Raw genomic sequence first — 26559 nt, 5'->3', positions numbered from 1 at the left:
CCGCCTCTCCCCTTCCCCGCGGCTGTCCGGAGCCGTTACCTGCGGCGGGGCCACGCTGCTCTGCCCGCTCCGATGCGGAGGCGAGGCGTCCGCTCCCGGCCCGGCGCAGGTAGGAGACCCCGCAGCGCCGGCGGGGCCTGCGGCAGGGAGCGCGCGGCTCGGGGCCATTTGGAGGGAGGGGAAAGCGGGGGGGTTAGCGGGGCAGGCTGCGGCGCGGGCCTGCCGGTGCGGGGCGCCGCAGGGGTGCGTGGGGCTCTGGGGGCGTGCGGGGTGCCGAGGAGGCTTTCCCCTTAGCGGCGCCCCGGGGCCCTTTGTCGCTGCAGGGGAGGGTCCAAGGAGCCGCGGAGGCAGCGGCGGTTTGGGGTATCGGAGCGGGCGAGTGACGGAGCCCCGGTGCCTCGGGGTAGCGATGTGCCGCGGGGCCGCGGCTCCCTCCTTCGGCCGTGGGTGTCCGCAGGCCTCGGTGCCCCTCCGCTGCGGGGCGGAGGTGTGCAGGATGTGCCCCTCCGGGACTCTCCCGGGAGATGCCGTGTAGGGGAGGGCTGCGGGGCGATGGAAGGGCTGCCTCGGGCCCGTCCTGGGAGGGTGAGGAGTGCGGCTGGGACTGCCCTGAGCGGTTCCTCGGAAGCCAAGGGATGGCTCTGCTCGCCCGCGACGTGCCAGAACCTGCTCGGGGGCGATTTTGGCTTTTCCTGCTCGGGAGGGATGGAGATGCGAAAGGAGGAATGACTCCTGTGGTCGCTGAGAAAACCTTTTCTTTTTTTAAACCCTAACTCAGGAAAGATTTTGTTTTGTTTTTTGCTGAGCTGCCTTTTTTAAAGTAGGTAAGATCGTAGTATAAGACTGAGGGAGGAGAGATGTTTATTTTGCAGCTGTGTGCTGTTATGGACATGAAGGGGAAATGTTCATAAAATTACTGGAGGTAGCTAGCTTTCGTGTGGGGAATGGCTGATTTGGACTCATTCTGAGAAAAGGGTGAATAGAGATGCACAGTTCTTCCTTTCCTGAGGAAAACTTGTTGAGCTCAATGCTCTTCGTGTGTCTAAAGTGGAAGCACGTTTTCAAAGGCAGCTTGTCATGGGACTGCAGGGATGCAGTTGGGAGCGGTGTGGTTTCCCTGCAGGGTGTCAGCCCATCCGTTGCACCGCAGTGGAATTACTGCCTCCCGTCTGGATCACACAGCCGGAAACCTGCAGCTACTCCTCAAGTCCTCCGTTGGCCAGGCAGCAAAGGGGGCATTTCCCTGGCAGGTCTAGAAGCAGTGGGAGGGTTGGTGCATGCAGGTGCTGTGGGGCACTGGCTGTTTCCTCTCTATGGGTGGGAAGGGCTCACCCTGCCTCTGCTTTCCTGGAGCTTCTTGGGATGCAGCATCCTCCCTTCCGCAGGGTGTGCTTCTGTTGGCCAAGTGATTGACAGGCAGCTAGGGGCAGGATACCAGATGACAGTGCAACAGCAGAAACTTCTTTTCACTGAGGAAAATGGGCTAAAAAGGCTTAATTCTGTTTACTTTACAGACACCAGTTAAGGTGACAGATGCAGAACGTGCCAAAAGTGCTTGGAGTTAGGCTATTTGGAGGGCAGGTTGTTTTGCTGAGGTAAGAGAGCCTGACAAACTTGGAAAGGCTTGAGGTTTGATAAAAGGCAAACTGCTGGAGGAGACCCAGCCAAGGCTGGGTGATGGAGCAGCTCTCAAACTCTGAAATGTGCATGAACTTGAGCGATGAAAGCATCTGCAGTGTGTGCATCCAGTGCTTCACAGCTGCATGCTGGCAGCTTGGCCACGGGACTTCTGGGTCATGGAAGGGTCTCCTCCATGGAAGGGAACCCTCTCATGAGGTCACTCGTAAAGGACTTCCTTAGACCTTGTGGAAGTTATTTTCCTTTACTTCTGTGGGAAGGGTGTTTCTTTGCTGCTCAAGAATCTTTTGCTCCAAGTCCATATTTGTTTGTGACCACGTCTCCTGTGCTGATGATGTCCTTTTGTTTTGAATTGTTTGCTTTTCACTTTGGTGTTGGTGTTTGGTGTATCTAAGGATCAACTCTCAACCAGCTTTGCAGAGCTAGGCAGACTGAGCTCTCTGTTATCATCTGCAGCAGTTCTGAGCAGGGTGTGCCTGGGAGGGGTTTCTGAGTAGCAGCAGCCTGTGTGCTTGCTGTGTGTCTGTTGGCTTCAGCAGATGCTGAGCTGCACCTCTGTTTCTCAGCAGCAGATAGGATGCTGCTTACACAGGTAGCATGAAAGGGAAAAGGAATTTGCTTTAAAAAACCAAAAGAGGCTAAGGGGGCTCAAAAGCTTCCTCTGCAAGAGACAAACTTCTGTTGGTAGTGCCACGCTGCTCCTGGCAGCAGTTTCCTCCTGCTTGGCTCAAGCACTGACTTTCTGTGGCTCAGAACGACTCAAAATTCAGGTGGTTTGTCTGCCTGGAAGCATCAGCTGCCCTCTGAAGTGCTGAAGCACTCCCTGCTGATCTTTCCTGTGTTGTGCATTATGGTTTTCTGCTGTTCCCCACTTCAGGCCACTGGAAAGAGATTTCCCAGCAAAGCTTAGAAAAGCTTGAATGTAGAGGAAGGAGCCAAGGCAGAGGTGAAATCAAGGTGATTCTTGTCTGAAAGTGGAATTGTCATTTAGCACCTCACTAGGAGATCTTTGCCTGTAAGGTTATTTTAGAAGGCACTATTAGCATCTCAGCTGCCTCCTGTGAGTGCTGTAAGTGATGGTGTCGCCCTGGGATAATTGGACTGGATTTCAGCTGGAAGATTTGGTTTTTACTTCATTCAGTCTGGATGACTCAAGGTTAAGAACAAGTTGCAGCATAGCTGTGTGAATCCCTTCCCAAAGGAAAAGACTGGGCAAACATACACAATTCCATAAGGTGATTAGTTGATTCCATGGTAATTGGTGGTGAGGATGGGCCATTAAACAGAAGAGAACACAGAAAACCAGTGATGTTCCTAAGGTGCTGCTGCTTCTGGCTGGCAGTCATGGCTCCAGGCAAGGTGATTTCACCTGAGAACCTGCTGGTGGTCACAGAATGGTCTGGGTTGGATGGGACCCCCAAAGATCATCCAGTCCAATCCCTCTGCAGTCAACAGAAACATCCTCCACCACATCAGGTTGCCCATAGCCCTGTCCAGCCTTACCTTGACTAGCTCCAGGAATGGGGCCCCAACCACTTCCCTGGGCAACCTGCTCCAATGTTCCACTGCTCTCGTGGTGCAGAACTTGTTCCTAACATCCAGGTCTGTCAGCTGCTTGGAGATTCTCACCTGCTCCACATTTAGCTGTGTGCCAGTGATGCCTACACAGGATTCAGTGTTAGGGTCTCATCTGCTGAGGAGATAGATCTTAAGCAAATGAATTGCAGGTTGTGCAGACAGGAGTGGGTTTTGCTTTCAGTGTCTGATGAAAAAGCCTGACCAGTCGCAGCTCCCTTTGGAAATGCATTGTGCTCTGTTATTGAGGTCCTGCTGTAGGTGCTTGTCACCATGTTATGGGCTCCTCTCCTCTCTGCTGGCAAGGATGAGTTCTCTTTAAGGACTTCATTAAATTAACCAAGCCTGCACCATGCAGAGCAGGCACATCTGTCAGGTGGGTGCTTTTCATAAAATCACAGGATGGTCTGGTGAGGAACAAGTTCTGCACCAGGAGGCTGCTGGGACACTGGAGCAGGTTGCCCAGGGAGGTGGTTGAGGCCCCATCCCTGGAGATATTCAAGATGAGGCTGGACAGGGCTCTGGGTAACCTGATCTAGCTGAGGATGTCCCTGCTGAGTGCAGGGGGGTTGGACTGGGTGAGCTTCGGAGGCCCCTCCCAGGCCAGAGCATTCTGTGGTTCTAGGCAAGTGAGGCAGTCTGTGCTGTGGTGCAGGTCGTGCTGTGCCTCTTGCTCGTGGATGATCCCAGGTGGTTCCAGGTTTGGTTTTTAATAACAAATTCCTTAAGTCACAAGAAAATATGTTCCAGATTTTGTATCTAGGAAATACTCTGTGTTCCAAATGGGTAACATTGCCTCTGCTGCCTTGCAGTGTGAGGCAGCAGTTGGGCTGCAGCGCACCAGCAGCGGTGGAGGCTTCCGTGGAGGGCAGGCTGCACAGCTATTGACTCAGCTTCAGCTCTTTTTGGCCTTCTGTTTCCATTTTCTTTCCTTATTGTTGGGATGAGATATGAGTCACTGTTGGTTTTTAACCATCAGTGGGTGATGGTTTGGTTTGTATGGATAGAGGCTGGTTTCAAAATGTATTCCACAATGGTTTATTGCTTCCAACAAAGAGATGAGGCAGTTTGAAAAGGCAGGAAAGAGCTGAAGGTACCAGGGGTTGATCAGGAGATCAGGGAGAGAGAGTCCCAGAGGAAGGATGCCCCTTGGGGACTTGTGGGCCGTCTATGCCAGGCCAGGTCAGCTGGTAAGAAGCACAGAGGAGCAGAAGAAACCCAGTGAGAATCACAGAGGTGCTGCAGAGAGAAGCCCTTATGCAGATGTCCCCACGCTCCTCTCACCTCCTCAGAGGAATTGGGACAGGCTCTGTGTAATCTGTGGCAAAAATAAAAGCAGTTGAGTCAAGGAGGGATGGAGGAGCAGTGTTTGCCTTGAACTGAAGCCTGTGGAAAGGAGAAGTGGTTGCTCATGGCTAAAATCGTTTTCCTTAACATCAGAATTGGTGATTGGAAGTTGCATTAACTGGCAATAAATTGTGACTTAAAATTCCCCCAAATGAAGACTGTTACAAACTGAAGAGACTAGAGCAGGGTTTGAAAATGTGGGAGGGAACTGGGAGAGTTTTATCCTGATCCCTGAGATTATTTTAATGACTTCCTTAAAGAAGAGAAATTTGTCGTTCTGAAGTTTCTTCTTTCAAGAGGCTCTGCTCACCTGATGGCTCTTAAATGTTTTGTCTGTGTTGGAACCCCCAACCAAGCCCTGCACCTCAGGACCCTTGCTTTCCTCAGACTCAGCCTTTGTTTGATCTGGGTATCAGTACTGCAGAAGCAAACAACACTGACCCTGACTGTAAGGTTCACCATCAGATGACACAAATTACTAATGCTGCTCAAATATGATGTCAGCCTTGGAAGCCTTCACAAACTGAATCATCTCTCACCTCTGTGGTCAGGGATGAGGACTGATTGAAATGTGAATCATTTCATGGGCACAGCTCTCCCAAGTAATCCCAGGCACTAGGTGTAGTAGTTGTCCATCTTTGTCATCTCTTTGCCCCAGCTGTGTCCCAGGAAGAAATCTCTGATGAGTTTCAGTTTTCTTGAACGTGCAGAGTCACAGACAGCAGTGGGCTGGAAGGGAGCCTCCAAGGGCATCTAGTCCAACCCCTGCAGGCAGCAGGGACAGCTCCAGCTAGAGCAGGCTGCCCAGGGACACAGCCAGGCTGTGGTGGTGTTTTAAAAAGCCTTGGAACAGGGAATGGTTGCAGAATTAGTTGGTGCTGCTGTACAAAGATCTCAGGAAGGAGCACCTTGCTGAGGAGTATTCCATGTGGGAAGGCCACCTCTGCCTCTTCTGGGCTTTGTTTCCTGAAACCAGTGCTCAGAACTGAGGAAACTTTGGTTTGATCTCCTGGGGTTGGAGGTCTGTTTCTGTAGCAGTTTGTGTGTCTGATTTTGAGAAGGGGACATGAATTGAGCAGCCGGGTTTGGGTGGCTTTGCAGTAGTTGTACCTTCTGTTTCACTGCCTGCTCAAGCCCTTTGCATGGGTGGGACTTGCAGGTTTCAGTTGCTGTGGTCTTTACACTGCAATCCTGATCTCCTTACACCAGCTGCAAATAGAATAGAATAGAATAGAATAAACCAGGTTGGAAGAGACCTTCAAGATCATCACGTCCAACCTATCACCCAACACCACCCAATCAACTAACCCATGGCACCAAGCACCCTGTCAAGTCTCCTCCTGAACACCTCCAGTGACGGCGACTCCACCACCTCCCTGGGCAGCACATTCCAAAGGGCAATCACTCTCTCTGTGTAAAACTTCCTCCTGACCTCCAGCCTGAACTTCCCCTGGTGCAGCCTGAGACTGTGTCCTCTTGTTCTGGTGCTGGCTGCCTGGGAGAAGAGACCAACCTCTGCCTGTTTACAACCCCCCTTCAGGTAGTTGTAGAGAGCAATAAGGTCACCCCTGAGCCTCCTCCTCTCCAGGCTAAGCAGCCCCAGCTCCCTCAGCCTCTCCTCCCAGGGCTGTGCTCCAGACCCCTCCCCAGCTTTCTTGCCCTTCTCTGGACTTGTTCCAGCAAGTCAACCTCCTTCCTAAACTGAGGGGCCCAGAACTGGACACAGGACTCAAGGTGTGGCCTAACCAGTGCAGTGTACAGGGGCAGAATGACCTCCCTGCTCCTGCTGGCCACACTGTTCTTAATGCAGGCCAGGATGCCATTGGCCCTCTTGGCTGCCTGGGCACACTGCAGGCTCATGTTCATCCTACCATCAACCAGCACCCCCAGGTCCCTCTCTGCCTGGCTGCTCTCAGCCACTCTGACCCCAGCCTGTAGCACTGCATGGGGTTGTTGTGGCCAATGTGCAGCACCCGGCACTTGGATGTGTTAAATCTCATGCCGTTGGCATCTGCCCATCTGTCCAGCCTGTTGAGGTCTCTCTGCAGAGCCTCTCTACCCTCTAGCAGATCAACTCCTGTCCCCAGCTTGGTGTCGTCAGCAAATTTACTGATGATGGACTCAATGCCCTCATCCAGATCATCAATAAAGATGTTAAAGAGGATGGGGCCCAGCACTGATCCCTGGGGGACTCCGCTACTGACTGGCTGCCAGCTGCATTGTGCAGCAAGACCTGGAGGTGGACATCCTCAGGGACGACTCATAAAGCTGCTTCTGCTGGTACTGTGAGAGGAAGAGTTAGCTTGGAATTTTCAGCCTCTAGGAGCTTCCAGTGTTGCCCACCATCATGCTCATGTTATACAGGCACTACACAGCACTTGGTACTGGGCAGGCCACACCTGGAGTGCTGTGCTCAGCTCTGGGCCCTCCCTGCAGGAAGGACACTGAGGAGCTGGAGCCTGTGCAGAGCAGGGCAGTGAGGCTGGAGAAGGGCCTGGAGCCCCTGGGCTAGAGGAGGGCTGAGGGAGCTGGGGGTGTTGAGGCTGGAGAAGAGGAGGCTGAGGGAGACCTCCTTGCTCTCTACAGCTCCCTGCAGAGAGGTTGGAGTGAGGAGGGGGCACAGCCTCTGCTCCTTGGTGGCAAGGGACAGGAGCAGAGGCAATGGCTCCAAGCTGCCCCAGGGGAGGCTCAGGCTGGAGCTCAGGAAATCTTTCTGCCCTGGAAGGGATCTGAGAGCTTGGCAGAGGCTGCCCAGGGCAGTGCTGCAGTGCCCATCCCTGGGGGTGTGCCAGCAGCCTGGAAATGGACTCAAACAATGGGGGCTGCATATCCTTGTCTTGGGGTTCCCTGGGGTGCTCTGCATGACCAGACACAGTCTGTCAGGGGGTGGCAGGGGTCATGCTCAGCTTGGCACAGGCTGCTTTTTAGTTCTTAGCATTCCCACACAGAAGGACCTCCTAAAGATATCATTGCTTCTAAAACATTTCAAGTGTGGACATTTTGTGTACTTAGGAACAGCAATGAGAAAAAAGGCAGAGACCCCCCAGGCTGTGGAGTTTGTTCCTGTGGAGGGACAGGTCAGCTTCCACTGCAGCTTTGCACAGAGACTGAAGCCCCTCAAGCCCTCACTCACTGCACTGCAGTGGAAATGTCAGTGCAGAATGTGATTGTAGCAACACAGCATCACCAGCAGACATCTTCTGTAGGCAGAGACACCAGCATTTATGGCTCTCAAAACAAGTGTAGGGCTGCTGCTGCCTTCTGAAAGGGTGCAGTAGTGCTTGCTTAATACAAGAGAGATGTGGAGGTGCTGGAGCCAGGGCATAGCAGGCAAGGAAGCTGTGAAGGGCCTGGAGAGTAAATCTGATGAGGAGCAACTGTAGGAGTTGGGGATGGTTAGTGTGGAAAAGAGGAGGCTGAGGGGAGGCCTCATGGCTCTCTGCAGCTACCTGAAATGTGGCTGTGGAGAGGTTGGTGCTGGTCTCATCTCACAGGTACTTGGTGATAGAACAAGAGGGAACAGCCTGAAGCTGTGCCAGGGCAGTAGGTTTTCCTAGCAAGAGTGGTCAGGCACTGGCACAGGCTGCCCAGGGAGGTGGTGGAGTCACCACCCCTGGATGTGTTTAAAGGTGGTTTGGATGTGGTGCTTGGGGATATGGTTTAGAGGTGAGCTTGTAGAGGAGGGTTACTGGTTGGACCTGGTGATCGTGAGGGTCCCTTCCCGCCTGAATGTTTCTGTGATTCCGTGCTTGGCAGTGGGGTTTGTATGCCAGCAAGGCTCTCTGGGTTGTAGGCAGAGCTTGCCTTTGGTGCTTGGTTTCTGAGCTGCCATGGTTCTCTCTAAATTTGAGTTGGGTTTTGGTTGTTCTTTTGGTGTTTAACTGAGGAATGCTGTGGGAATGACATGCCCTGAGGTGCTTGGCACTGCTGCCTTTGCTCCTGTGAGCACTACTGCACCACTGCAGCCGGTGGAAGGTGCATATTGACTTGGATAAGAGTGCAGGGAAAAGCCCTGAGCAGTTAAAACCCTGCTGTGCTGGGGAGCTGTTTCTTGGCTTGGCACAGACTTGCATGGGAAGGCTTTTCTTGGTGCTTGCCATTTGCTCACCCCTGTGGTTAACAGCAGCAGGCTGTGAGAAGCTGTTGTGTTTCTTTCCAAACCCGGAGCTGAGGCATGCTGCAGCACTGCCTCTCCCTAGCTAACCACCAGCAACTTGCCCATCTGTCGGGGGGCTCTGTGCTCTCCTCTTGGGCTCATAGCCATTGTTGGAGGGCAGCTGCTGGCAGCCTCCTGGTCCTGCTGTGTGCCAGGCAGAATTTCCTGCGTGCCCTCTTTGCTGCTTGCTTTTGAAGTTGCTGACCATGCTGTTGGTACTTCTGGAGAGGTCAGCAGTAGCTTCAGACTGATGATGAGACAGGTTTGCTTAACCTTGGGGGGGATCAGGGAGTTGATTTGAGATGTGGGCTCCAGTTTTGAGAGTACAGGTTCTGGAGCTGGGATCATCCTTGGAGCCTGCGTGGTGCTTGGACACTCTGGGATCTGGAGCACACGTTTCCCAAGCACTGGTGTTTGACAGGCAGTGGTGTGATGGCAGAAGGCACAGACCTAAACCTGGCAACATGTCCTGACTCCTGCATCTGAGGTCTGTCCTTGGTCACAGGGAGGTCAGGAGCAATTCAGTGTTTCTGCCAGGACAGCCCAGCACCTGGGAAGCCGCTGGGTGTCCCGGGGACCTCTCCTGGTTCAGCAGAGTTACGTTTGGCTCTTCCTTGTTCTTTCTCACAGCAATGCTGAGTGACGATAGCTCTGTGAAGTTAAGAAGGGATCCTTCGCCTCCTGTGCAGTGGTGTGAGGTGGCTGCACGTGAAGATGAGAAGACCAAGCTGGTTTTTAAAAGGTACTCGCAAGTAAGTGTCCCTGGGAGCAGCACAGAGCTTAGCTGCTGCTCCCCCAGCCGCAGGTGCAGCCCGCAGGCAAAGCCCCGCGGGGGACGGCCGCAGGATGGGAGCAGAGTGCTGGGCACGCAGCTTTCCCTGGGGCACCACAGCCCTGCCAGGAGCTTAGGTGCTGAGGCTTTTGTACAGGGCAGTGAGGGTCAGTGGGTGTTCTGGGGAGATGTCCCATCACAGTTAAGGTGTTCATGAAGACTCTGGAATGCTGCCTCACCAAACCTTGCCAGGTTGTTCTCGGTTGGAGGTCAGACTGGGATGAGTGCTTGCTGGTGTACATCCAGGGCCATGGCTTCAACCAAAATCCCTCCCTAATGTGATGCCTCCCTGCCACAGCAAATTTTAGGTCTTAAAGCTTAGAAAACTCAAAAGCCAAACCATTCTGTGCAGTGGTGTTTTGAGCACCTGAATGGCACAGCCTCACTGGAATCTAGAGATGCCTGCAGAACCTCTGTGGAAGAAACCTGACCCCATTCATCTGCTGTGAATCCCCTGGCTTCTGTCAGGCAGCTGTTTCCAGAGGTTGCAGCTGATACTGCTGATGAAAGTTTGATTTCCTCTGACAGTGTAAAATTGAATTTAGTTAAATCAGATGCAATAAAAATTGCTCTGTGGTGTGGCTGACAGGCTGGAGGGAAGGGATCCATCCAGAGGGACCTGGGCAGGCTGCATCATGAAGTATGACAAGACCAAGTGCAGGCTGGGTGAGGAGTGGCTCCAGAGCAGGCTGCAGGAGAAGGCCTTGGGGGAGTCAGGTGGTGACAAACTCCCCAGGAGCCAGCACTGGTCCCTGGCAGCCCAGAGCCAGCTGAGTGCTGAGCTGCAGCCAGAGCAGGGAGAGCAGCAGCACAGGGAGGGGATTCTGCCCCTCTGCTCTGCTCTGCTCAGCCCCCACCTGCAGCACTGCCTCCAGCTCTGGGCCTCCAGCACAAGAAGGACCTGGAGCTGCTGGAGAGAGTCCAGAGGATGCCACAGAGATGATCAGAGGGCTGAGAACCTCCCCTGTGGGGCCAGGCTGGGAGAGTTGGGGCTGTTCAGCCTGGAGAAGGCTCCAGGGAAACCTCAGAGCAGCCTTCCAGTAGCTGAAGGGCTCCAGGAGAGCTGGGGAGGGACTTTTGGTAAGGGGTGGGAGTGTCAGGATGAGGAACAATGGATTGAAGCTTGAGGGAAGACTGAGAGTGGAGATGAGGAAGAAATTGTTGGCAGTGAGGGTGGTGAGACTCTGGCACAGGCTGCCTCCTGCCTGGAGGTGTTCAGGGCCAGGCTGGATGAGGCCTTGAGCAGCCTGTGCTGGTGGGAGGTGTCCCTGCCCATGGCAGGGGGTTTGGAGCTGGATGATCTTGGAGGTCCCTTCCAACCCAACCCATTCCATGAACAGTGTGCTTCTCCAGTCTTCCTGTTTGCAGCAAGCTGAATGCCAGGATTGCATCTCTCAGTGCCTGTGGTACAGAGTTTTCTTAAAGGTATTTGAAAGCTGCCTTAGCTCCATCTGTAGAGTTTCCAGGAGCACTGAACACTGGGCTGTATGTATGCAGTAGTCTGTGTGACTCAGTTTCCAGTTGGTGGTTTTCTCTCTTTATCTTATGCATATTTTGGGGATGTCAGGAATTAAATTGGACATTTCAGTATAAACCTGAGCATCTCAACTCTGCCAGTGAGTGCACAGCCACAGCATGTGAGGGGCTGGAAGGGACCTCCAGAGAGCATCCAGCCCAGCCCCCAGCCAGAGCAGGGCACCCAGGGCAGGGCACACAGAACACATCCAGGTGGGGATGGAAGGGCTCCAGAGCAGGAGACTCCACAACCTCTCTGGGCAGCCTGCTCCAGGCTCCAGCACCCTCCCAGGGACAAAGTTGATCTCATATTAAGATGGAATTTGCTGTGATTGTGTTCCCATCCATTACCTCTCATCCTATCACTGGGTTGAATATCATGTTTATGAGCAGTGCCCATTGGCCCAAATCTTGCAGTTTGAGGTTCTGTCCTTTCTTCTGCTTGCATCAAAATATGGATTTCAAACTTGAGTTGCCTTTTAAAGTAGGAAAAAGCCACGTTTTGTTTCTTTGTGAGGAGTCTGTGTCTTAGCCTGGAGAAGAGGAGGCTCAGGGGAAACCTTCTTGCTGTCTACAACTCCCTGGAGGGAGGCTGTAGCCGGGTGGGGGTTGGTCTCTTCTCCCAGGCAAGCAGCACCAGAATAAGAGGACACAGTCTCAAGCTGTGCCAGGGGAGGTTTAGGCTGGAGGTAAGGAGAAAGTTCTTCACAGAAAGAGTAATTTGCCATTGGGACGTGCTGCCCAGGGAGGTGGTGGAGTCCCCATCCCTGGAGGTGTTCAAGAGGGGATTGGATGTGGCACTTGGAGCCATGGTTTAGCTGTCAGGAGGTGTTGGGTGACAGCTTGGACTCAATGATCTCTGAGGTCTTTTCCAACCTTGCTGATTCTATGATCCACTATGGATTTAGTCTATGATGCAGGCAGAGAGCTGCTTGACTCAGAGTGCCCATTTCCTTGTCTGTTTGCAGCCCTCTGCAAATAGCTCTGAAGGGTTGGGAAGGGTTTGCAGTGCACAGAGCAGGAGTTTGCCTTGCTGTGAAGCCGGTGCAAGTATTCACCTGAAGTTCTTCAACCATCTTGGATTTGTTTGAATATAGAAACAGAAACAGTTGATGGACTGCTGGTGAAAAAGCTGATTTCCCTCCCCCTGGTCCCCCCCCTAAAGCCTTCTGTTTGTCCTCAGCCTTGTTGTACTGTCTGTGGTGGGAGGGTGCTTCCTCTACTTCCTCAAGTTCCGTTTTGGCCCTGAAGAATGTGACAGAACTAAGCTGCCCTACGTGGACCTCCATCGTGTAAGGGTTGGTACTCTTGGCTTTTTTCACTTGGCTTAGAGGAGTTATTAATTGACAGTGTAAGAGTTGTAAGGATCTGTAACACAGAGCTGGAATGCTGAAATTAACCTGGGAGGGAAAATGTATTTTTGCTTCATTTCATGCCATGGAACTTCTGGTTTTGTGTTGTTGTGGAGCAACAGCAGAGGGGCATAGAGAAAGTGGATCCTTAGGGGCGCTATGAGCTACCTGTTACTGATAACATTTGGAATGGACAGCAATGCAGGTGTCACTGGTGATCAAGAGAGTGATGCAACTGGAGAGCAGTGTGACTTCAAAACCCTGAGAAGCCCCAAACCAAGCAGATTAAATCAAAGGTTCTAAGCCAGTTCCTCAGATGGGTTTGGAATTAGGGGGCAGATGTGCAGGAAGGGGCAGCTCTTGCTTCATTCACCTATTTAGGTAGCAGCTGCCTCAGCTGCAGTTTTTCAGGTGGCTTTTAAGCTCTTCTAACAGATACCAATAAAGCCTTTTCTTGCTGGCAGTTCTCTGCCTTGGCTACTTAACTTTGCTCTTGCTCTCAGTCCTTGCCTTGGGTCTCCCACAGCTGTTGTCTCGATGCTAAGGGAGAGCAGAGAATTGAGGACAGTCTCAGTGCTGCTGCAAGTGCACCTTGAGTACATGCTGTTGCCCTTCTGAAGCCCTTTGCTTTCCCCTTCATCTGACATTTATTTTCTGAGTAACAAACTCTTGCTTCCTAACAGCAAAAGCCAACAACACCTTAAGCCAAGGAAGCCTAACAACTGCATGGGGTGGTTGTGACCGAGGTGCAGGACCTGGCACTTGGGCTTGTTGAACCTCCTGTGGTGTTTATGCCCAGACTTGAGTGGTTTGTAATGGTGGCAGAGGCAGTGGTGTGGAACAGTCTTCTTTAGAATGAAAAAGAAACAAAGCAGCCCAGCTTCCCTTTCCTGAGGAGTACAGGCAGAGAACCAAGCTAGCACTAGGTTTGAGTATTGACTCTCTGGCCCTGTGTTTGCTCATGGGGTTTTGATTACAGGGCAGGAAAGATCAGCAAGTTGTGCTGGGGCAGAGACCACACACACAGAGTTTATTTGAACTGATAAAAGCAGTGCCTTTGCTCTTTGTCTTTTCCTTACACCATTCACCAGCTTGCCTCTACAGATCTCTCCCAAATGTACCTCAGTAGGTTTGGGCTTTGTTTCCAGTTAGACAAATCAGAGTAGTTTTATCTCATCCTGATTGTTTTCTGCAGGATGTAGCTCTAGGCTTTTGTTTTGGGGAGTAGTCTTTGCAAGAAGGCCTGAAGCACCCCCACCTGCATTGCTTCTGAAGCTGTGTTTTAGGCCCTGCAGTCCTCTGGGAGAGGTGCTGCTCAATAAGCAGCATCAGTAAGCATCCCTCTTCCCAGGGGATGCATCTCTGGTCACATCCTCCTGTGGGCAGGACTTGGTCTTGCAGCTGAGTAGGGAGCAGGGCTCTGCTTGCTGCAGGGTTAGATGGGTAGAGGGACATGTGGGGGGGTTAATTTATGTTTGCAACTAACAGTACAGGTGCTCTGTCACAGCTCCTTGTCACTTGCCACTTTCACTGGCCTAGTGCAGTCTGCAGACTGCAGAGATGGGGTGGAGAGAACATTCCATGGCAGGTTTTCAGCCTGGGTAGTGCCTGCATTGGAGTGAGAGCTTTCAAATGCCTTGTAAACATCTGTGTGTGATGAACTGCCAGTGCTCAGCTGGAGGGTAGCACTGAGAGGCCTCTGCATGTTCCTGGGGCTGGCTTTCCTGAGCCCCACCACCTGTGTTCTGTTGCAGAAAGCACAGCAGTTCACCAGTGCCACACTGCAGGAGCAGTGCCGACCTGCTCACGTGAAGAGAGAGATGAGAAGGCTGTTTGCAGAGAAGTACAGCATGGACATGGCTCCCTTTGTGAGGAAAGATCTCAGTGAAGATGAAGCTTTGTTTAAGTATGGGCCTCCCTTTGGATTTCACAAGTACTCTGATAAACTGACAGACCTCCTTGAGCTCTTGCCTGAGCATGGTTTGCCAGAAGAGCTGAAGGCCACACACTGCAAGCGTTGTGTTGTTGTTGGCAGTGGTGGAATTCTCCATCAGTCAGAGCTGGGTCACCTGCTGAATCAGTTTGATGTTGTTATCAGGTTGGTATCTTCCATTGCTTCAACTGTTTGTTGGTATTTTTTAGTGAGTTCCAGTTACTTCAACTTTACTTTAGTGAGCTGACCTTGTTTTTCAAGGGGAAACTATCTTCCACGTGTGTGCAGCTTAAAAGACTCTTCCTGAAAGTGCTTTTGAGCCATTTACTTGGAGTGCTGTGTCCAGCTCTCCAGCACAAGAGAGATGGAGCTGCTGGAGAGGGTCCAGAGGAGACCAGGAAAATGATCAGAGGCTGGAGAACCTCTCATGGAAAGACTGGGTGGGAGAGTTGAGCCTGGAGAAGAGAAGGCTCTGGGAGACCTCGGAGCTGCAGTTCAATATCTGCAGGGGACCTGCAGGCAGGCTGGGGAGGGACTGCTCAGAAGGAGCTGTGGGGATAGGCCCAGGGGCAGTGGTTTGAACCTGGAGCAGGGCAGAGTTAGGTTGGAGTTGAGGAGGAAGTTCTGCACAGGGAGGCTGGGGAGACACTGGCACAGGCTGCCCAGGGCTGGGGTTGAGGCTCTGTCCCTGGAGCCATTGAAGCTCAGCCTGGCTGTGTCCCTGGGCAGCCTGCTCTAGCTGGAGCTGTCCCTGCTGCCTGCAGGGGCTTGGATGAGATGAGCATTGAGGATCCCCTTCCAACCCAATGCAATTTGTGCAGCTGTGGTCTGGTTAAATTTGAAGTCTTAGGAGCAAAACAAATGCTCTCTGTGCACAAGACAAAGCACTGTCATCGTTTGTGGGCTACAGATCCAACCCCCCGTGGTCAGAAAGGAGAGATCCAGCAGTGACCTGACAGCCAAGCCTGATCCATCCACTCCTCTTGGAGCTTGCAGAGGCAGGCCTTAGGCCTCGCCTCTGCCTTCTTCCCTGTGGTTAGTTTGGACACTTTTATGTGAGAGGTGATTGTTTTTATAACCATTTCAAACACAATGAGAGTGTAGGGGCAGGCAGCCAGCCTGCGGTGTGCTTATCTTCCCTTATCTTTACGAGCTCAGGCTGTGCTTTCTGCCGTCACCCAGGGTTTAGAGTAGCTGAATTACATGAACACATACCCTGCAGTCCTGCCTTCTGCACATCACTGTTTGAACTCTCCTCCTCTGTATTTTGGATCATGTAAACTTCTTTTGTAAACTCAAATTTGTTCCCCTTAAAAAGGAAGCCTTGCTGGAGTGAGACAACAGCTCTAGCACAAAGGTAAACCTTCCAGCATGGTGAAGGGCAGAGACTTTGCCTTAACTGTTCCCTGGAGTCAGGGCTGGCAGGGTGAAGAGGACTTCTCTGTTGGTATAGAATCCCAGAGCACATCCAGTTGGAAGAGACCTCCAGGCTCACCCAGGCCAAGCCTCCACCCAGCACTGCAGGCTCAGCACCAAGCCATGGCCCTAAGCACCAGCTCCACAGCTGCTGGCACACCCCCAGGGATGGGCACTGCAGCACTGCCCTGGGCAGCCTCTGCCAATCCCTGAGATCCCTTCCAGGGCAGAAAGACTTCCTGAGCTCCAGCCTGAGCCTCCCCTGGGGCAGCTTGGAGCCATTGCCTCTGCTCCTGTCCCTTGCCACCAAGGAGCAGAGTCTGTGCCCCCTCCTCATTCCAACCTCCCTTCAGGGAGCTGTAGAAAGCAATGATGTCCCCCCTTAGCCTACCCTAGTCTGCAGGGCCTCTGCTATCCTAGCATCTAAAACTTGGGGTGAGCTGGAAGGATGCCATGCCTCAGGATGTACTGGAGGGATAATCTGGGTGCCTCTCTGTGGCACACTGTGCCCATCTGTGTTGCTATGGAGAGGAAGAAAGAGCAACTTCCTGGCTGTCAGGGGTTTGCATTCCCTTCCTCTTTCAAGCCTCTCTGAGGTGGCACAAAGCAGTGATGCTGAAACTCTGCCACGCTGTTTGAAGTTGCAGTTGTGCACTTGTCAGTTAGTCCAGAAGTGAAACTGGCTTCCTCTCCAGGAGCAGGGGTGTTGGGGGATGCCATGGGTTAGCTGTTTGGGAGGGTTGGATTGGTTGATGGGTTGGACACGATGATCTTGAAGGTCTCTTCCAACCTGGTTTGGTTTATTCTAATAAAGGTTTATTCTAATAAAGGGACTGAGGCAAGAGCACAGAGGTGCTGAGTCAGCACTCTGCCCTGCTGTGAGCCCAGGCGCCCAGCGCAAGTACTCGGCTTCAGTGCCTGATGCTTCCAAGACTGAGTGCAGTGTGCCTGCACTGTGCTTTGTTGCCAGGTTAAATGATGCCCCAGTTCAAGGCTACGCAGCCCACGTTGGTAACAAGACCACCCTGCGGCTGACCTACCCCGAGGGAGCGCCCCGCTCCGCGCTCGAGTACCCCCCCGGCAGCTTCTTCGTGGCTGTGCTCTTCAAGAGTGCTGATTTCAGCTGGCTGCAAGCCGTGGTGAAAAACGAAACTCTGGTATGTACCCAGCCAGCCCTCTGTTCCTGTGAGCTTGCTTGCTTTCCTGCCTCAGAAGCTGTCTGGGCTGTTCCTTCCTGCTTTCATCTCCTGGAGATCTTGTCTGTAACTCTGGGGGCTCCATCTTCTAGGGGCAGTTGGTACCAGCAGCCATGCTGCAGCCCCGCACTGGCACTTTGTGTGCCACAGGTATTTGTGGTTTCACCAAGCAAAATGCCAGAGCAGGGGTTTACTAGAGTGGAATTAATTTCACCTCAGGTTTAAGTTACTTGTTCAAGTCTGCAAAGCCTGAAGTAGAAATGAGGTTTCTGAGTGTCAGTCCGTGCTGCCAGCCCAGCTCTGTGCTGCTGCAGTCAGCAGGACTCACAGCTGTGGCTCACACTTGGAGTCTGGAGAGGAGGAGACTCAGGGGTGACCTTATTGCTCTCTACAACTCCCTCAAGGGAGGTTGTAGCCAGGTGGGGGTAGGTCTCTTCTCCCAGGCAACCGGCACCAGAACAAGAGGACACAGTCTCAAGCTGTGCCAGGGGAGGTTTAGGCTGGAGGTTAGGAGGAAGTTCTTCCCAGAGAGAGTGATTGCCCATTGGAATGTGCTGCCCAGGGAGGTGGTGGAGTCACCATCATTGGAGGTGTTCAGGAGGAGACTTGACAGAGTGCTTGGTGCCATGGGTGAGTTGATTAGGTGGTGTTGGTTGATAGGTTGGATGCGATGATCTTGAAGGTCTCTTCCAACCTGGTCCATTCCATTCCTCTTCCAGACTTTAGAGCTTGTTCAGTTCTCACTACACATTTAAAGAAGTCCTAAGGAACTGGTAGGGGGTTTGCATCTTTCCAAACCCTTGAAGCTGGTGCTCTTCAGCTCTGCCAGTGTGCAGGCAGGTCATCCCTACAAGCTGAAGAGCAGTAGTTAGGTTTCTCTGACCACAGGCTGAAAAGAGTGCTCTGAGTTCTGGACAGAGGTTAGAAGAAAACCTGCCCAGCTTTGGTGTGGTTTGGGCCCTGCTGCTTTAAGGCTGTTTAGGAGGTCTGGTTAGTACTGACCATGGCTGCCTGCTACTGCTTCAGTCCAGAGATTGTCTGCAGGGATATTGCTTTGTTTTGAATCACCTGAGTATGGTTTTCCATGGACTTGTGCAAACTGAAGAACTTCTGCTCCCTGGCCGTGTTGCCCCTGGTGAAACAAGGGCAGTCCGTGACCTGCCCTGCACTGGGGTGGTTGCTTTGAGGACCTGCAGCTGTCTCACTTGACTTGGATCCCTGACTGACTTTCCAAGCTGGCTGTTTGTGTCTCAAGGTTTGGCTGTGCAGAATGCCTGGGCCAAGGGTGGGTCTCTGTGTTCAATCTGTTTGGAGGGGACAGAATGACCTGGCTGGAGAGCTGTGCTCGGAGGGCCACAGCTGTGGCTCAGTGTCCAAGTGCAGACCAGTGGTGACCCTCAGGGGTTGGTACTGGGACCAGTGCTGTTTAACACCTTTTGGCAGTGACAGCTGTCAGGCACCCTCAGCAAGTCTGTGGATGACACCAAGCTGTGTGGTGTGGCTGACAGCTGGAGGGAAGGGATCCCTCCAGAGGGACCTGGGCAGGCTGCAGAGCTGAGCCCAAGCCAACCTCATGAAGTACAACAAGGCCAAGGGCAAGGTCCTGCAGCTGGGTCAGGGCAATCCCCAGCACTAATCCAGGCTGGGTGAGGAGTGCTCCAGAGCAGGCTGCAGGAGAAGGCCTTGGGGGAGTCAGGTGGTGACAAACTCCCCAGGAGCCAGCACTGGTCCCTGGCAGCCCAGAGCCAGCTGAGTGCTGAGCTGCAGCCAGAGCAGGGAGAGCAGCAGCACAGGGAGGGGATTCTGCCCCTCTGCTCTGCTCTGCTCAGCCCCCACCTGCAGCACTGCCTCCAGCTCTGGGCCCCCCAGCACAAGAAGGACCTGGAGCTGCTGGAGAGAGTCCAGAGGATGCCACAGAGATGATCAGAGGGCTGAGAACCTCCCCTGTGGGGCCAGGCTGGGAGAGTTGGGGCTGTTCAGCCTGGAGAAGGCTCCAGGGAAACCTCAGAGCAGCCTTCCAGTAGCTGAAGGGCTCCAGGAGTGCTGGGGAGGGACTTTTGGTAAGGGCTGGGAGTGTCAGGATGAGGAACAATGGATTGGAGCTTCGGGGAAGACTGAGAGTGGAGATGAGGAAGAAATTGTTGGCAGTGAGGGTGGTGAGACTCTGGCACTGGCTGCCTCCTGCCTGGAGGTGTTCAGGGCCAGGCTGAATGAGGCCTGGAGCAGCCTGTGCTGGTGGGAGGTGTCCCTGCCCATGGCAGGGGGTTTGGAGCTGGATGAGCTTTGAGGTCCCTTCCAGCCCAACCCATTCTATAACACAAGTGATTGCTTTTTGGCACCTGCAGCATCCTCTGGCAGTCACAGCCTCAGGTCTGTGCTTTACACCAAGAGCACCCTTGCTGGCTTTGCAGGGTTCATTCCACCTTCTTCCTTGTGCTGGTGCCGGGAGCTGGTTTTGGGAACTGATTTTGGTATGGGCATACAGGACAGCAGAAAGGCCATGAAGATGCTTAAGGGACTGCAGCACTCTCTCCTATGATTGAAATGGGACTCCTGAGCCTTGAGAAGTCAAGACCCAGGGGAAAGCTTAGTGATGTGCATGAATAGCTGGGTTGGGGAAGGGCCAGAGCCAGGCTCCCTTCAGTGGTGCCCAGACACAGGACCAGAGGCAATGGACATAAGCTGAAACCCGGGAGGGTGTCTCTGGACATCAGGAAAAGCTTCCTTAATGTGATGGTGCCACAGCCCTGGCACAGGTTGCCCAGGGAGGTTGTGGAGTCTCCGTCCATGGAGATATTAAAGAGCCTTGTGGACACAGCTGTGGGCAGCTGGCTCCGGATAGCCCTGCTTGAGCGGCGGGGGCTGGGCCACCTGGCCTCCAGATGTCCCTTCCAGCCTCAAGCACTGTGATTGTGGGAACTGAAAACATGACCTCTCCTCTCCAACACTGGCCTGTCAGCTGGGCAGCTCTGTGCAGAGCCCGGGGGGGAGGTGGGACCGCAGCACCCTGGAGGTGTGGGACCGCAGCACCCTGGAGGTGTGGGACCGCAGCACCCTGGAGATGTGGGACCGCAGCACCCGGGAGGTGTGGGACCGCAGCACCCGGGAGGTGTGGGACCGCAGCACCCTGGAGATGTGGGACCGCAGCACCCGGGAGGTGTGGGACCGCAGCACCCGGGAGGTGTGGGACCGCAGCACCCTGGAGATGTGGGACCGCAGCACCCGGGAGGTGTGGGACCGCAGCACCCGGGAGGTGTGGTCAGCGGAAGCTGCTGCAGAGTTGTGCCTTGAGGCCTGTTCAAAGCCTCCAGGTGTGCTGCAGCTGTGGCAGTGTTAGCATTGCTTAGTGCAAAAGGAGCCTGATTCGGTGTGGGGTTTGCCCTTAGCATGCATCTGCCTGTGAGTGGCATGAGATCAGCACCCAGCTGGCTGAGTCTTGTGGAAATCCTCTTCTGAAGGGGGACTTGGATCACTGGGTGGCTGCTGTCAGACAACAGCTGCTGACTTCAAAGCCTGCAGAATGGCTGTGAAGCCAGTGCTTGATCAGAGCCACAGCACATGAGGGGCTGGAAGGGACCTCCAGAGCTCACCCAGCCCAACCCCTGCCAGAGCAGGGCACTCAGGGCAGGGCACCCAGAACACATCCAGGGGGGGCTGGAAAGGCTCCAGAGCAGGAGACTCCACAACCTCTCTGGGCAGCCTGCTCCAGGCTCCAGCACCCTCCCAGGGACAAAGGTTTCCCTCCTGTTCCCCTGGCACCTCCTGTGCTCCAGCTTGCCCCCAGTGCCCCTTGTGCTGTCCTTGGCCATCCCTGAGCAGAGCCTGGCTCCAGCCCTGCACATCTTTATCCCAGCACTGAGGGCAGCCCTCAGGCTGCTCTGCTCCCAGCTCCAGTTTTGGCTTTTTTCCCCTCCGGGTATGGCAGAGGGCACTGGCGGGGGGGAGGGGCAGAGGAGGCAGTGGGGGGGGAGGGGGGTAGGGAAGGGGGGGGCACGGGGGGGGGAGGGCAGGGACGGAGGGGAGGGCAGGGACGGAGGAGGCGCGGGGGGGGGGCAGGGGAGGGATGGAGGAGGCGCGGGGGGGAGGGGAGGGACAGAGGAGGCATGGGGGGAGGGAGGGGAGGGATGGAGGAGGTGGGGGGTGGAGGGAAGGGGCAGAGGAGGCATGGGGGGAGGGGAGGGGCAGAGGAGGCATGGGGGGGAGGGGAGGGACAGAGGAGGTGGGGGGGTGGAGGGAAGGGGCAGAGGAGGCATGGGGAGGGGGAGGGCAGAGGAAGCACGGGGGGGGGGAGGGGGTGCTGGGGGAAGGGCTGGGGAGGGGCTGAGGGCTGTGTTGGCTGAGTAGAGAATGCAGTCAAAAGCAGCTGTGCCCTCTGCTGATCTGTTTGTGGTTCCTTAGTACAGGGTAGACCTGCACCTGATGGAGAGGGTCCAGAGGAGGCCGTGAAAACGATCAGGGGCTCGGAGCAGCTCTGCTTTCCTGACCTACCTCAGCTTTAGAGGCTGGATTCTGTAAGTTGTGCTTCAGCTTCCCTCTCTGAGCTCCCTGTTCTGCCCCTCAGCCTCTGTGGGTGCGAGTCTTCTTCTGGAAGGAGGTTGCGGGCCGCATCCCCCTGGCCGCGCCGCGCTTCCGGCTCCTGAACCCGCTCGTCCTCAGAGAGACAGCCCTGGACATCCTGCAGTTCCCTGAGCCTCAGCCAAAGCTCTGGGGGTGGGATGAGGTAAGGAGCCGCCTTGTAGGAGGAGATGACTATGGAATGCTGAGCAAAGCAAGACTCTGAGGAAAGTTTGGGAGTTTTCCCTTGAGTTGGAAGGTTTCTCTGTGCAGCTTCAGAGTGGCCTCAGGTAGTAGGGCAGCCGCTGTGCTCTCCAGAGACTCTGACTCACAGCAGGGTTTCAGCTCAGCTTTTCAGTTGTGTCCAGAGGTATGGTGCTTGTGCATGCTGACGTGAAACAGCCCATTTCACACAGCACCCACGTGCAGTGAGACTCAAACTCATTCCAGAACACTCACACATCCCCGTGCCTGCCATTAAAACACACATTTGGTGTTTGAGTGTGTGAAGTGCAGCCCCACTAAGCCAAACCAGCAGTCAGCTGTAGGCAGTCTTCAGCTGCAGGGAAAGCTGAGAGCATAGAGAGCAGGCCAGTGCAGAGCACTCTTCCAGCTGCTGGGTCACCCTGTGCTCAGCTGGTGGATGTGTGCTCCCTGTGTGCTTTGCAGTAGGGAGTGATGGTTTGCTGCTGGAGTCAGACACTGCGCTATCTGAACTGCTGTTTGGAGAAACTGGATGTCATCAGAGCCCTCCTGAGCAGCAAAAAGTACTGAGCAGTCTTCATCCTCAAGCTTTGACAGCATCCAGTGGGGGCCTCACTGCATAGCTGGTGCCAGGATCTCCTCACATGTATTTACATGATGTCACCTGTCAAGCTCTGCCTTTCAGTTGTAGCACAGCAGAGCTGCCTTCTCCACAGGCTCATTCTGAAGGGCACGGCTGGAGAGCCTGTTGCTCAAGATCAGTGTACACATCAACAAGGGTCAGGTTGGGCTGTTGGAGTGCTTGGAGTGGTGGTTCACTTGTAGATTGATTACATGCTAATAGGGCAGCACAGGCAGGCAGAGCAAAAGGTGGTGCTGACAGCCAGAAGCCTTGTTGAAGGCAAACACTCAGGTTGTGTTAGTGCTTGGCTCTAAAACTTTGCCTCTTTCTTGCTCATTTAATAAGTCTTAGTTGCAGCTGATTTTAGTTTTAATTGATTGCAGTTTGAGTGAGAAGAGGGAAGAGGCAAAGCCATTAAACTTTGTAAAGCTTTTCTAAAAGCTGTCCCAAGAGGATGCTTGAGCTCAGCAGCTTCCTTCTGCCCCTCTCCAGAACGTGCCTACGATCGGCGTCACGGCGGTCGTCCTGGCCACGCACCTGTGTGATGAAGTGAGCTTGGCAGGGTTTGGCTATGCCCTGGACCAGCCCAGCACACCCCTGCACTACTACGACAGCCTCTGCATGGCTGCCATGAAGGGACAGACCATGCACAACGTGACCAGAGAGACCAAGCTGCTGCAGAGGCTCATCCAGGAGAGGGTTGTCAGGGACCTGACGGGTGGCATACACTGCGAGTTCTGCAGCGCTGCCAGCTAGCCATGGGTGTGTGCCAGGGCTCGGGCTGGGTCAGTCTGCAGAGGCCCTGCTGGAACCACCTCTGCACTCTTCAGCAGTTCTTCAAGGCCTTTGTGAAGTGGACCTGGAATCTCTCTCACCTTTTCCTCACGTCAAGTTCCATTTGCTGGCCTTGTAAATCGATTTTGCTGTCAGGTTGTACTTTGCACCTTTCTGTGGCTGGCTGTGGGCAGTGGATAACAGCAGCAGTCCTGTCCTCAGCTGCATGTGGCACGCAGGCCTAGCCCGACTGGTCCAGCAGCACGCAGGAGGTGTTCCCTGCGCTGTGGCTCTGCTGAGCCAGTTCTGGCTGTGACGCTCCTCTCCAGGCATGCCAGGAGAACAAAGGTGGATCAAGTCTTCCTTGCAACCTAAGCACTGTCTCTCCCTTCAGATGTTTGTATTCTTTTGGGTTTGTAGGAATATTGTGTGGGTGGAGGAGGAGGAATGTGGGAGTGGAGGGGAAGGCAAATGAAGTGTGGGGGCAGCACTTGAAGGGTGAGTCCTTTGTGATTGATCCTCGAGCAATTAAAGCATTGGGTTAGCATCCTGCTTTATCCTGAGGGCACACTGAGAGGGTTTAGCTTTCACCTGAACCAAATAATTTGTCATTTCTGCCTTTTTAAGACCCAGCTAAATGTCTCTCACCAGCTGACTGGCAGCAGAGCCCAAGAGGTGGCTTGAGTACAAGGCCTGCCCTGTTTGCTTTCCTGGAGGGACTTGAGGATTGCCCTCTGTCAAATGCTGGCTGGGCTGAGTCTTCCACTTAGCAAAACCAGACTCTGTGACCAGGTCAGATTTCCCATGGGTTACATTATGATCCTCCAGTAGTTAACTACAGATATTGTAACTGTAATAGCTTACAGTGGTGGTAACCCAGATGAGCTCCAGTGCTGTCTCTGTAACTGGAGGGAGAAGCAGGCTTGTTGGCTTTCCTGGCTCAGCTTTCCAGCCAGAGTGAGTGTGCATGTTAAGAAAATCCCTTTGAGAAGGTAGTAGCGAGGCAGAGAAATGCTGCAAGCAGCACACTGAGACAGAGCTGCTTCTCTCTGTTTTGTGACTGGAAATCAGTGGATTGCACAGGGACTGCACTGGGCTGTGCAGCAGTCCCTGTCAGCAGCTCTTGGTGTTCATTTTGCCCAGGCAGAGTAGTAGGTCAAACTGCTCTGAGCAGTGGCACTCAACCCACAGGATGTGACAAATGCTTTCTTTGGGAAGGAAGGCTTGCCAGAGAATCCAGGATTGGCCTAGAGAGGTTCCTGGCCATGGCCCCTCCACATGGTGAACATTCCACTTCTGTTATGGGAGGAGGCAGGCAGGGAGTTGTAGTTTTCTCCAAAGGCCGCTGTGGGGAAGGGAGGACGAGGTGGCTGAGGTGTGGTTTGTTGGTGTTTGTTTCCCACAGAGGGAAGCTGCAGTGAGTGATCAGTGTTGGAGTATGAGAGCAGCAGGCTGATTCTCAAAGGCAGTAAAATGACATCAGGTCATGGAGCATAACTGAAGGCAATTGTGGACCTCCTCTTTCTTGAGTTTCATGAACCCACCTCTCCTTGAGAGCCATCTGGGGTGAGAAAAGTGGAACGTCGGCTTCTAGTCTGTGGCACTGTTTGTGTTCATAGCAATATCATCAACTCCTTGGTCATGGAAACCAGACCTTTCTGCACTGGCAGTACGTTTCTAGCCTCCCTGTCTCCTAAGTGTAATAGTGCTTTAATTTAAAACAGTGTGAAGAGTTCTATGCAGGTAGTCTTTATGTGAAGATGTGCTAATTATTTCCTCCTGGTGTTCAAACTGGAAGCAAAATCCTTTCATTTCCCTGGGTCTTGGTGATGTGTTGGAAGACTTCAGGAGGTCTGTCGAGAGGATGTCCTGAAGACACCGCGGTCGTGGTTCAGCGCGGTCCCTCCCTCCCCAGTCTGCTTCATTCGGTGATTTACAGCAACCTGTTGATCAATGTCAATGCCAGGAGCTGTTTGGAGATGTGGCATCTGATGTGGCATTAGATTTTCTCACCACTTCTCTGGCCAGTGACCAAAGGCTGTCCTCTGGTAGCATGCTCACTGAAAGTGCCTGCAGAGACTCAGCTGTCCCTGGAGTGGCAGTCAAGTGCAGGCTGCAAAAAGCAATAAACTGATGGAACCACTTTCTACTGATGCTGTCTCTGCTTGCCTCCTTCTATAGGGCTTCTGTGTGGGATTGGTTGAATTGCAAGTCCTGAGGATGCACCTCAGCACTGACCATGGTGTATAGAGGTTGGTGTGGATGGGAATGTTTCATGCTGGGTTATAGCAGTGGCCTCAAACTCAAGGCTGTGTCCTTCAGCAGCAGCAGGCTGCAGCCTCTGTTCTGTGCTTTAGACTTGCTGTAGGGAAGGACAAAAGCAATGTGCCCTGGGGGCTGGGAAGGCCAATGGTACACTTGGGTGCATTAAGAAGAGTGTGGCCAGCAGGTCCAGGAAGGATCTCCTTCCCCTCTGCTCAGCCCTGGTGAGACCACATCTTGAGTACTGTGTCCAGTTCTGGGCTCCCCAGTTCAAGAGGGAGAGGGTACTGCTGGAGGGAATCCAACAGAGCTGTGGGATGCAGACAGTTTGTTCTGCAGCCATCTAACTCCGGACACCTTTACCTTCCTGCAGCAGCACAGCTCTGACCTGAGAGTTCCCAAAGCTCCAGAAGTTGTTAGGTTTGTAGACAACTGCAGATACGTCCAGGTCACCACAGTATGTTCCAGCAGCTCACCATCTGCCCTGCCCCTTGTCTCATGAAGTGTTGGAAGGTAGGTGACCCCTCATTTTGTGCATGAGGACACCTTCCTGGATGTCTCACTGCCTCTGAGGGGCACACCAGAGGTGCTTTTCTTGCTGCAAGTAGGCTTCTGTGTTCTCGGCCTCTGGCTATTTTCTGTGTTTTCCCTGAAGCAAGCCTGCTTTGAGGAGCTTAAGCAGCCTCCCACAGCTACCCATGTACCCACCAGTGGTGTGGATCAGAAACCTGAGTGCTGAGCCTGCATTTCAGTGTGTCCCCAGCCAAAAGGGCTGTATGTCATGAGGTGAGCACACAGTCACAGAATGCCAGGTGGAAGGGACCCCAAGGATCATCTGGGCCAACCTGTCTGGGTTGTAGTGGAGTTGAAATGAGGTGGCCCAGCACCCTGTCAAGCTGAGGCTTAAAACTGACTTCTTACTGCAGGCCCAGGGAGGTTCTTCCCCTCTGCTCAGCCCTAGTAAGACCACATCTGGAGCATTGTATCCAGTTTGGGGCGCCCCAGTTCAAGAGGAACAGAGAACTACTGTTGAGAGTCCCAATGGAGAGCTGTCCTTCAAGTGACTCAGTTGGTAGTGCGTCAGACTTTTAATGGGAAGGTTGCGAGTTCAAAGCCTGCAGTAGGCAGTAGTGTCCTCCTTACTCTAGTCATGAGGTCTGGGGTGACAGGTTGGACTTGATGA

At 53.7% G+C, this 26559-nt stretch overlaps 1 protein-coding gene across 4 annotated transcripts; it reads left to right on the top strand.

Moving 5' to 3' along the window:
• On the top strand, nt 1-25268 carry ST3GAL5 (ST3 beta-galactoside alpha-2,3-sialyltransferase 5). 4 transcript variants are annotated; one of them, XM_068167676.1, is made up of 8 exons: nt 31-109; nt 1515-1595; nt 9347-9458; nt 12247-12361; nt 14170-14513; nt 16735-16921; nt 21522-21680; nt 22833-25268. In XM_068167676.1, exons 3-8 carry the CDS (start codon nt 9349-9351, stop codon nt 23094-23096), a joined length of 1179 nt encoding a protein of 392 aa, XP_068023777.1. In that variant the 5' UTR covers nt 31-109; nt 1515-1595; nt 9347-9348; the 3' UTR covers nt 23097-25268. The 4 variants fall into 4 exon arrangements, with proteins under 4 accessions (XP_068023775.1, XP_068023778.1, XP_068023777.1 ...); XM_068167674.1 differs by lacking the exon at nt 1515-1595 and having other exon boundaries at nt 1-109; XM_068167677.1 differs by lacking the exons at nt 1515-1595; nt 12247-12361 and having other exon boundaries at nt 1-109; nt 9347-9468.
• The last annotated feature ends 1291 nt before the right edge of the window (nt 25269-26559 follow it).

Source organism: Melanerpes formicivorus, unplaced genomic scaffold (assembly GCF_026170545.1).
Source record: "Melanerpes formicivorus ecotype bairdi unplaced genomic scaffold, bMelFor1.0.p_v2 SCAF_121, whole genome shotgun sequence".
NCBI classification, from domain to species: Eukaryota; Metazoa; Chordata; class Aves; order Piciformes; family Picidae; genus Melanerpes; species Melanerpes formicivorus.
Note: the sequence above shows the minus strand (reverse complement) of the source record. Positions and strands in the feature narration are given on the sequence as shown.

Coding starts and splice junctions, on each gene's coding strand:
- ST3GAL5 (XM_068167674.1), top strand. CDS start 73: ATGCGGAGGCGAGGCGTCCGCTCCCGGCCCGGCGCAG. Junction 12,362..14,169: donor TGGACCTCCATCGTGTAAGG/GTTGGTACTCTT, acceptor GTTCTGTTGCAG/AAAGCACAGCAGTTCACCAG. Junction 14,514..16,734: donor CAGTTTGATGTTGTTATCAG/GTTGGTATCTTC, acceptor CTTTGTTGCCAG/GTTAAATGATGCCCCAGTTC.